The sequence below is a fragment of the Galeopterus variegatus genome, unplaced genomic scaffold (genome assembly GCF_000696425.1).
Source record: "Galeopterus variegatus unplaced genomic scaffold, G_variegatus-3.0.2 Scaffold4049, whole genome shotgun sequence".
NCBI lineage: Eukaryota > Metazoa > Chordata > Mammalia > Dermoptera > Cynocephalidae > Galeopterus > Galeopterus variegatus.
In genome coordinates this window covers 22,021-32,712 of record NW_007730160.1, presented here as the reverse complement: position 1 = coordinate 32,712, position 10,692 = coordinate 22,021, and the positions used below count along the sequence as shown (strand labels likewise).

At 41.2% G+C, this 10,692-nt stretch overlaps 1 protein-coding gene across 1 annotated transcript in view; it reads left to right on the top strand.

Annotated features, from left to right (window-relative positions):
• LOC103602206 (nuclear autoantigen Sp-100-like) overlaps nt 1-10,692 on the top strand; it is a gene marked incomplete at both ends in the record, with an annotated part of 46,380 nt that overhangs the window by 16,602 nt on the left and 19,086 nt on the right. Inside the window, 6 exons of the mRNA XM_008586620.1 lie at nt 2,810-2,953; nt 3,690-3,773; nt 5,331-5,414; nt 6,269-6,304; nt 7,056-7,142; nt 8,410-8,448. Coding sequence (XP_008584842.1) covers nt 2,810-2,953; nt 3,690-3,773; nt 5,331-5,414; nt 6,269-6,304; nt 7,056-7,142; nt 8,410-8,448 — 474 coding nt within the window. The remainder of the gene's footprint in view (nt 1-2,809; nt 2,954-3,689; nt 3,774-5,330; nt 5,415-6,268; nt 6,305-7,055; nt 7,143-8,409; nt 8,449-10,692) is intronic.

Here is a 10,692-nt window from a genome sequence, read left to right as displayed (position 1 = left end):
CAAAAAAAAAAAAAAAAAAAAAAAAAAAAAAAAAAAAAAAAAAAAACCTGTCCTCCCTGCCCTCTCCAATACATTTTTTCTTATTTCTGTGCTATAGCAGGTATTGTGATTTCTCACCTGGTTTCCTTAGCTTTTGTAAAGGTATTTTCGTGTATGGACAGTTGTTCACATTGATGTTTCTGGGGCAGGAGTGAGTGCTGGAGAGACTTATTCAACCATCTTGCTCATCCCCAATTTTCTAATTATATCTTTTTTTCTGTGAAAGTAAAAATTTTCCTCTGTTTCCCATATCAACTGTCTACCCCTACCCAAGACGTGCAGCCTTTGTGCACAGCCTCTGGCTGCTTTTAACAGGTGTGAGATGCAAGAGAGAAAGAGAGGTGCTCTCTTTAAGTGAGGGGGTATGCCTGGATATATAATACAAGGAAACAGAATACAGAAAAAGTCAACTAGGGAATGCTGAATAACAGAGTACACGAGTGAGACAGATTTTAGATAAATTGACATGGAATCCAAACATTGCCCTGTTGTGAGATTGGTAAAAAGAAATAACTTGCAACTTACTCTTAAGAAGTTGTAATGGAAGCATGGAAATCATGGGTGATGCTGCCTATCAGCTTTGTAAGGAAGGAAGCCCAGGTGAAGGACCTTCAGGAAGGAACTGCAGCTGGAGGGACTCTAGTGTGATGGATAGTGGCACTGGGGGAGACCCAGACTGGAATGTTTGAGATGAGGAAAATGAAGAAAGAAAAAGTGATATATAAGAGGCATGCAGAAGTCACATTAATAACTGAGAAACAAAGACAGAGTAGGAACAGGTAGGAAATGTTAACAGACATAAATCAATGGAAAGATCAGGTGGTGACAGCAGGGCTGGCATTAGGTGAGGTAGGGAGGCCCCAGGGCGCAGCATGTAAGGAGGATCTCACTCTCAGCACCTGAGACTGAGCATGTCCTTAAATATTATGCTCGAGGGGGCACTTTTGCATCACCCTAATTTTGGACCTGAGAGACAGTGATTTTTAAAAATGCACAGAAAAAGTATGAATAAAGTAAGATACAGAAGGAAATAAATAAGAAACAGGGAAAATGGAGGGAGATACAAAGAGAACTATGTAAAGAACAAGTTAAAAGATAATAAATAAAAAATTGGTAGAGAGTGGGCCAGATAAAGTGAGGGAAAGAGAAGACAAATCAAGAGGTTGTCTGATTTTAGGAAACAGTCACCTGAAAATAGGCACAGGGTTGTCCCTATTATCATTGAGAAGTGTAAGCTGTCCCTTTATCAAAATGACCCCTGTGCCCCCCTCAGATTACGATAAGCCTCTCCTCAGGCATTTCATCCTCTCCATGGCCAATCAGCATGCAGGATTTATTGATTCCTAAACATACATCACGAGCCCAGACCTGCCCTCTAGGCTCATTTCTACAAGTGCCTGGAGACCTTTATTTGAAGATCTGAAGGACTTCTGTGTTTGGAGGATATATCAGTTATCTATCGCTGTGTAATATAACAAACCATCACCAAATTTAGTGGCTGAAAACTATCATCATTTTATTTGCCTCTTCTGTCAATTCCAACTTTAAAATTTCTCCAACTTGTTCATTTCTCTCCATCACCAGCCTGACCACTCTAGTCCAGATTCCTATCACTCTCACTTAAACTAGAGGAACAGTTTCCTGTCTGGCCTTGTCCCTCCTATCTTGCTCCCCTTACATCCATTCTCTTCATTTCAGCTGAATGGACCTTTCAGAACTGCAAAGCAGTTCATCTGGTTGTCCTATTTAAAACCCAGTGGCTTCCTGTGGCCTCAGCATTGGGTCAAGGCTCCTTGGTGGAGTATATTGACAGATGCCCACCATGCAGCTGCATTCCCCACCACCTGCCTCTCACCCCACGCCACATTCCCACCACACCAAACATCCTTTAGTTACTTGAATTTGCCAAGCTCTCTCTCTTCCACCTCTGCCTTTACATATGCTTTTGGAAAACAGTTTAGTGTAATCTTCCAAAGTTGAAAATGTGCATACTCTAGAACTCAGCAACTACATTCCTCAGCAGAAATCAAAAGAAATGCATATTATTTTCATCAAAACACATAGAAAAGAATGGATAGCAGCATAATTCAGAAAAGCCGAATACTTGAAACAATACAAATGGATAAATGCTTTATGGCTTATTTCTATAATGGAATACTGCGCAGCACTGAAAATAATTATGCAAAATGAATGTAGATAACTCGCACAAACATGTTGAGTGCTACATATATATATATATAAAGTTTTGGGGGGATTTGGCTTCTTTTGGAAATATGTATATATATCAAGAGAGAAAAGAGAACATAATTCCATTAATATAAATTACATAACAGGAAAAATTAATCTAGGTGGTGAAGTCAAAGTGGTGGATGACTCTGAGCAAGACGGTGGAGACAGGTAGTGGGAGATGTCACTAAGATGCTTCTTGGGTATTGGCAATCTTCCATTTCTTGACCAAGGTAATATGCTTACTTTGAGATCATTTAAAACCCCACTTTTTTCTATGTATGTTATACTGAAATTATAATTTTTATTTTTAAAAACATCTATCAAAGGATAAGAAAAATAAGTAAAGGCAAAGGTAAAGAATAGAACAGAGTCAAGAGAGGCACAAAGGAAGGGACAGAGTTGAGAAGCAGAACAAAAGAGGGGGTGGGGATGAAGCTTTACCCCCAACAATGAAATTGCAGGGAGAGGGAGTTATTAATGGTAATAAAGGGAGCTCACTGGAAAGAAATGAAAACTCTTCATTCATTACAATTTGACCCAGGGGCAGAGCTACCCAGCCACGGAGTCCAAATAAATTCTTGTTCTGTGCTTCTGGTGGATATAAAGAAGGAACCACCAACTTCGTACCCAGCTGAGCAGCAAGCCCAAGCACGGGTTAAACACAACCTAGCATCTGACATAATAGGTAAGGCTGTCTGAAAGAATTTGCAACTCTGTCTCACAGGCAAGGGGCTTGGGCATTTCATCAGGGCCCATCGAGATAGTCCAGGTAGCCTGAGATGGAGGCAGGAAGGGGAGGGGACCAGCACCTGATGCAGGGAGCCTTCAGCTTAACAGAAGAAAATCCTTAGGAATTGGGAAAATACCAAGACAGAAATGGAGGTAGGAAGTATTGATGTCAGAGAGACTATTTCTAAAGGAAGAGAGGAAAGCATGGAGGTAGGAGTTAAAGAAAAGGAAAAAAAAAAAAAAACAGGGAACCAAGATATTCACGAGAAGAGATAGAGAAAGAAACACATCAAGACAAACAGGGGTATAAAGAGATACCATCGCCCGAAACAGAGGCAGAAGCAGGGGAAATGGGCAGAGCTAAGAGGAACGTTGAGAAGCAACATGAGAGTGAAATAAAGAGCTCAAATGAGGGTGGGGAAAAGAAGTGGAATGAGGGGTCAGTAGAATGGGCATGAGGGTAGGAAGAGGGTCAGCAGGGTGGGCAAAGCTGCCCCCTATGTGTAAATTTCATCAGCTTTTCCTTTGGGACCTGGAACAATCTGCAGGTCACACACACTCAAAGACAGACCAGGGCCTTGAGATAACTCAGCTTCCCAGGTCTTCCTAGTGCTCTTATTGTGGGATTTCCTGCTGTGAGGATCCTTTGGTCACACCCAGAGACCCTTAACGGGTTTTGCTCTTTTGTGCAGTCATCAGCAGTGAGGACTCTGAAGGACCCAGTGACGGAGAAGAGCCCCCCAAAGCCTCCACCTCAGCACTGCCAAGTGAGCCCGGTAAGGAAGGCTGAGGGAGCAGCGCTTGGGCTGCGGGATTCCGAATTAAGAGCTGCCGTTTCCTGATGCATTTTATTTTGAGCCCATTCTGTATGATGAACCCGGTTTATTCTGGGTTCCCATTCTCTGCATTTATTTTACTTGACCCTCTTGGGAAATTCTAGGAGAGAAGAAATTATTATAAATGTATTTTTGAGGATTAGGCTTAAAAATTGATGGATCCTATTAATCAATATATGTACCCATACTTTGGTTATATAAGTAGAAATAGGCTAGCAAAGTGATAAGTTTATATTTTAAACAAACTAATTGCTATGCCTATAAAGTGTTAGATTTATACAATGATTTCTATAGAGGAGAGGAAGCTAAATATTCCTTTGTTGGAAGATCGTATTGCATCTGATCACAAACTTTGAATAGGGTCAGAAGACAACTCATCCAGCTATCTAGTGTTAGCAGAAATAGAGACTCGAGATAAAGTATTCTCAAACCCAAAGCATTGTTTTTGATGGAGTTCTTCAGCAAGCCACAGCATATATAGTGGTTTTTCAAAAGTCATTTGCAAATAATATCTTATTTTCTTCTTTACAACAACCTTAAAGGATAAGCAGGATAGACGTTGTCCTTGTTTCCTAAGATGAGGAAACCCACTCACATAAATGTTTCAAGGTCTTCTGCAAAGTCACGTGGAGAAGGGAAGACAAAACTGGCATCCTGGATTCTGAGCCATTTCCTGTGTAAAATGAGAGATAGAAATGATTATCAAAATGTTGTACTTTCTCAATCCTATCTGCAGCATGAGTTGTCATAAGATTTGTAAGTCTTTAATGTACACATTAGTGATTTGTTTTCTCTTTTTACTTTCTAGATCTAGGGGATATTAGAAACAGGCCTCTTTAGGGAAAACACACTAGAACAAGACCTGAGAGCAAATGAAAATGTTACCTGGTCTTGATGTCACAAAAGAACAATATTTTAAATAAAAGATTTGTTCTAATTGCTCACTGTATCTTCTAAAGTAAAATGTAAACTTGCTTTGGTTTCTAGACATTGCAAACTCTAACTTTTATCTTAATGTAGGCAAACTGCTCTAAAAAACAATCCCCAAATATACGTATGACTCCAACACAGGAGATTATTTCTCAGCCTTGTAAACAGTTCAAGGAGGCACCAGGGTGGTGGATAGAAGAGGTTTCCTGTCCTTAACACTGTCCCCAAGATTTTTCAAGGTTTCCTTGCATGAAAAACAAACATGGAGAGAAAGGAAATGTGGAATGACAAGGAGAAAGGATAAGACGTGAAGGAGAGGAGTGTAGAAAGGCAAAGGTTAAGCAAAGCAAAGGTGCCCCTGGCCAGTGAATTGTCTCTGCCTTTGGGGACAAGAATGGAGCATCACTAACCTACAAGGCGGGTAACTTGGAAGGGAAGACTGGGTGCAGGCCAGGATTTGCATGGGTTTTCAAGTTTTTTCCAGGTTTTTTTATTAAGGTATTTCCTACTGAATTTGTTCCTTGGTCACACACAAAGACCCCTAAAGAATCCTATTCTTTTGTGCAGTGATCAATAACTATAACTCTTGGCAATCAAGTGAGGGAGAAGAGGACCTAGAAGATACTTACATACTACCCCAGACTGCATCAGGTAAGAATGTTAGAATTGAAACCCCTCCCTGGACTACAGAATACCCAGAGTCCAAATTCAGAGCTCTGTGTTCCTGATTAATTTTATTCTGAGTATTCTCCATATTCCTTGGTTTTATAACTTCTGCGATACCATTTTGAGCATTAATCTCTCTGGTCCTATTGGAAGAGGGAAGGTGTCAAGAAGGCGTTATAAACTGTTTAACTGGATGGTCAAATCAATTGATACATTGATAACAGCAAAAATATGCTAGTAAAGTGATAGTCTTTTTTACCATACACTACATACTTATTAATGCTAAAGAGCTGAAATCATGTACTTATTCTCTACCATCACCCTTTATATTTTTACAGGGCGTAGTAAGCACGGTTTTTCTCTGTTTCTTGATAATATCATCTTTAGACACAAGCTTAGCAATCTTCAAAGAATAATTTGTGCTATTTAATTATTGATGGGGAAAAATAACTTCAGATCAACTACACCCAAATCCAAATTATAATTAAACCATTGGCTTACTTTGTGATTTTTTTCATAGGGCTTTTGTAAAAAAAAGCTTCATTTTGTCATCATGAAAGCCTTAACATTAAGGGTAACTAGGTTAACTCAGCTTTATAGATGAGAAAACCAGAGCTGGTAATGGTTAAGAGTCATTTACTAATTTACATGGAGATTAAAGAAGAGCCAGGCAGGATCCCAGCATTATGAGTCTGGGCCTTCAGAACTCAATTTAGTAAAAGGAAAGAGGAAAATGCTCATTGAAACTTCATTATGATTGCAATCCCATTTGCTGTGTGAGTTGTCATAGAATTTGTAAATCTTTTGCATACAATAACACTTTTCTCCAACGATTTCAGAATCATTTATGTACTTTAAAAGCTTTAGGAAAAGAGGTAAGAGAAAATATGAATCTTCGTGGTTGTGAGTGAGCAGTATTTTCTGCAAAAGCTTCATTCTGATTCTTTGCTATATCTTTCTAAGTAAAATACAAGTTTGCTTTAATTTTAGATGGTTCATATTTTAACTTTTGTATTAATTAAGTAGGCTAACTGCTGTACCATATAAACCCAAAGAAGTCAATAACTCAAACACAATAGAAGTTTGTTGTTGTTGTTGTTGTTAACAGAAGTTTAGTTTTTTTCTCAAGTACACATTCCAAGGATTTTTAAGTGGGAGAGGGGTTTGCCCTGTCTCAACTTGTCATTCAGGAAGCAGCCAGGTAGAAGATCTGCCTTCTTTAATACCAGACCTCCATGGTTACCCTGAAAGAGAAGCAAAGCTATAAATAAATGCAACTACAGATAAAACAACAGCAACAGCAACAACAAATCTAAACAGGGACAAGTCAAAAAAGAAAGATAATGCAGTGTAAGAAGACAGAGGGCCAAGACAAAGCAGAGGTGCCCACAGCGGGAGAAATTTTCTCAGGCTCCGGTGACAATGACAGATAAAATACTCAAATACTAACCTACAGGTCTCATAAATTCAAAAGGCAGATCATGAAGGTCAGAAAGCAGGGACATTCTTGCCCTGGGATTTTGGAGCTTCTCAAGTTTTTCCTAGGTTTCTTTTTATAGAATCATCTTGTCTTGGTTCCCTTGTCATACACTGAGATCTCCAAGGAACATTTGCTCCTTTCTGCAGGGATGAGATATAACGAGGACTCTTCAGAATCCACGGACAGTGAGTTGATCCCAGGACCCTGCAACTCAGCACTGAGAAGTAAGCATGGTGAGCAGGGTGAGAACAGTCTGGCTCAGCTCCTGTTTCCTGTGCGTTTTACTCTGAGCACGCACCGCAGCCACGGTCCAGTTAGCCCTAGGAGCCCATTCTCTGCATATACCTTTTCTGGGTAAAATGCAAAGAAAGAAATTATTATAAATTCAGGCTTTAAAAGATAGCTGTAGTTAAATGGCAGTGCCCTTTTTACTACATACTGCCAGAGCATTGGTTTTCACTTCTGCCCATTCCCTGTTTTATAGAGAGAGAAAGCAGGATCATCCGCTATTGCTTGATTTTGTTGCAAACTTGTTTAAAATGTAAAAGGCCCTGGTTATACTCTAACTGTCGACAGAAAGAAAGGCTTCTGGTTATTTCCATCAAATTCAATTCATAGGTTTTGACAGATGACCCCCAACATGACATTGGCCAAATAGTGATATTTGAAAAGATCTCCACAAATAAGATCTCCTTTTATCTTTACAACAACTTAGAAGGTAGACAAGATTAATATTGTTCCCCCATTTCACAGATGGGGGGACTCCAGCACATAGACATTTAAGGATCTTTTACTTATCGCATATGGAAAATCACAGGGAGAGGCAGGACTAATAGCCTAGACTCCTGGCAAACATTCCTAATCCCTCATTAAAAATCTTTGAAACCAGATGTATTTCAGAATTCAAACATGTTTTATTTCTTAGAAAGACAATATGGTTGTCTTTATATTACAAAACACTCCAATACAGTCTGGGGCAGAATGCCATTCTCAAATATACTATATTAATATTTCTGCAGCAACTTTTATGAATATTTATACCAAACGTGGTAAGATTTTACATGGACTAATGGCAGCTCAAGTCCAGATTCATTGCCAGGTTGTCCTCAGCCCCAGCCTTGGGGATGGCTCCTGGAGCAACCTTGACCAACAGGTCAAATAAGCCAAAAAATGAACTGGTGGTAGAAATATTTCTACCCCTCCTTAAACGAGCTTGTCTTTTCCAATTTTCTTTTTCCTTTTAAAAAATTCCTTGCTGGATTTGTTCCTAAGTTAGTTAGCTGCAAACCCATGAAAAATATTGGTTTTCAAAACATCTTTGATTTTAGGGCTAAAAACTTGTGGGTTCCTGCTCCATTTGGTAGTGATTTCTTTCTTTAGATAGGAAGAGACAGAAATAATCATCATAGTGTCATTAGAGCCCAAACCCTGTCTACAATGTAAATAGTCACAAGATTTATACAGTATGGATTACTGGTTTTGTTTTCTTTTACTTTCTAGATCCTGTGGATATTCGGGGCACGCAAAATAGGAAAAGAAGTAAGAGCAATTAAAAACTCTTGATGTAACAAGTTTTTTTTGCTATAAAAGCTTTATTTTAATTTTTTGTTCTATCCTCTAAAAAAATTAATTTGTTGGGATTTTAGATGATTTGTATTTTACATTTTGAATTAGGTGGATTGGGCTAATTGGTATAACATGTAGGCCTCAAAATGCTCAATGGCACGAGCATAATACAAGATTATTCTTCACTCACATAAACAGGATAACATAGTTTCCAGGTGGAGGAGGTGCTCCACTCCACACATTCATTTAGGGCCCAGTTGGTGAGGCTCTGACATCTTTTTTTTTTAGATGATTTAGATTTGTTTTGTTTATCAAATACTTGTATAGCAATTTTTTTTAATTTTTTTTTTTTTTTTTACATTCTAGGATGTTGTAGAGCAGTTGGGAGGGAGAGGGAGAGGGGAAAGGGGAAGGAAACGTGATGGAAGAAGGAGGAAGGAGGAGGAGTGGGATTGAGGCCTGTGGCAACCCCCTCATTCCCACAGGGGAGACCGGGGGGCTTCCAGCAATGGCTTGGTCATTGCCGTGCTGGGTGCACATGTCCAGGGGGTGTGGCAACAGCCCTCACCCCCCACCACCCCAGCTCAGGAACCCAGAGACCTTCTTGCTGAGGCTTGCTGGTTGTCACTGGGCTGGTTTAGCATGGGGGTGGCGTGGTCGAGACCCTGAGCCCCCTGCCACTCCAGCTTGGGAGAGCCCAGAGCTTTTCCTATGGTGGCTCAGTGGTTGCCGCTGGGGTGGTTCCACTTGTGGCAGGAGGATGGTGGCCGAGGCCCAATGCCCCTGTCCTTGGGACTGGTTGCAGGTGTCAGGGGCCATGGCTGAGGCCCTCAGCCCTTCCCACTTCCTGGCTTGGTAGCCCAGGGGACTTCCAGTCCTTCTACGTGTTACAGGTGTTCTTTGGTGAAATGAGACCTTTGCTAGTTATCAAACTTTGTCTCTGGTTGTGGGTACTTTGTTTTTTCTTTCAGTTCTGTGTTGGATTATTTGCCGTTCCCACCACTCAAACTCTGCGCTGGAACTAATTTGTTGTCCTTTGCTTACTTCTAAAATGGGGGAACTTCCTGTGGGGACCAGCACTTGAGCTCTGTGGTTGAGCTAAATTGCTGCTTTGCTGCTGATTCCCTAGAGAAGGATTTTTGTGCAGCTCAGTTTTAATCGTTGACTTTATAGGTACTTCTGGATCTGGTGAAATCTGATGCACCTGGGTTGTATAGAAACACTGGTCTGGGCCTGAGCCTTTTCATCAAACTGCACCCCATGCAATTCTATATTTCTGACCAGTCTCCTCTGAGTGGTCCTGCACTGATTGGGTGGCAGATCAGCTGTCCTTGCTCTGTGCTAGTGTTCCTCTGGTGGGTCTGTCTCCCCCACCACCTGTGCTCCAAACACCTCACATGAGACAGGCTGTGCTCCAGTCCCTTGCAATGACTCACCAGCCTCTGAGTGGCTCCTTTTTTCAGTTTTTGTAGCTCCTTGGTCCTATGTGGGTCCACGGGAACCCTGTTGGTGGTACTGCTGGCCGGGGGGCTGCCAAGGCCCTCTTCTCCCCTGCCACCTCCAAGCAACTTCATCTGAAGGACACAGATGTAGCTTTTTGCTGTCTCCTGCTCTGTGCCCTCAGTGGCTCCAGCCTTAAAGCAACCGTAGCATGAAATGGTTAGAGCAGTTTTTTTCTTTCTCTCATTGTGGCTTCTCCCACCTTCATGCACTCTGTAGGTCTCTCCTCCTCTTCCCTTGAGCTCTAGTGGCCCCAGCTTGGCTGTCGTTGCTTTTTAATAGTTGTAAATCGGTTGATTTGTGGGAGAGAGTGATGCTGGGGACCAGAAGCCTCTTCTATATATCTCTGACACCTCTAAAATGTTGCTTCCATGATCCTTCTGGATGAGAAACAGGTGGAAGTAGGAGAAGTATGTGCAAACAAATGGAAAGGGTAAGAAGTGTAAGAAATGATGACAAAAGGCAGTGCCTGACATGGCAGAGTTGTCCCCAGCCCCAGCCTTGGAGATGGCTCCTAGAGCAACCTTGATCATCAGGTCAGACAAAGCCAAAAACTGGTCTAGTGGTAGGAATATTTCTACCTCTCCTTATACGAGTTTCCTTTTTCTAATTTTCCTTTTCCTTTTAAAAAAATTCCCTGTTGGGGCCGGCCCAGGGGCGCACTGCTACAGTGCGCTGCTTGGAAGCGCGGCGGCGCTCCCGCCGAGGGTTCGGATC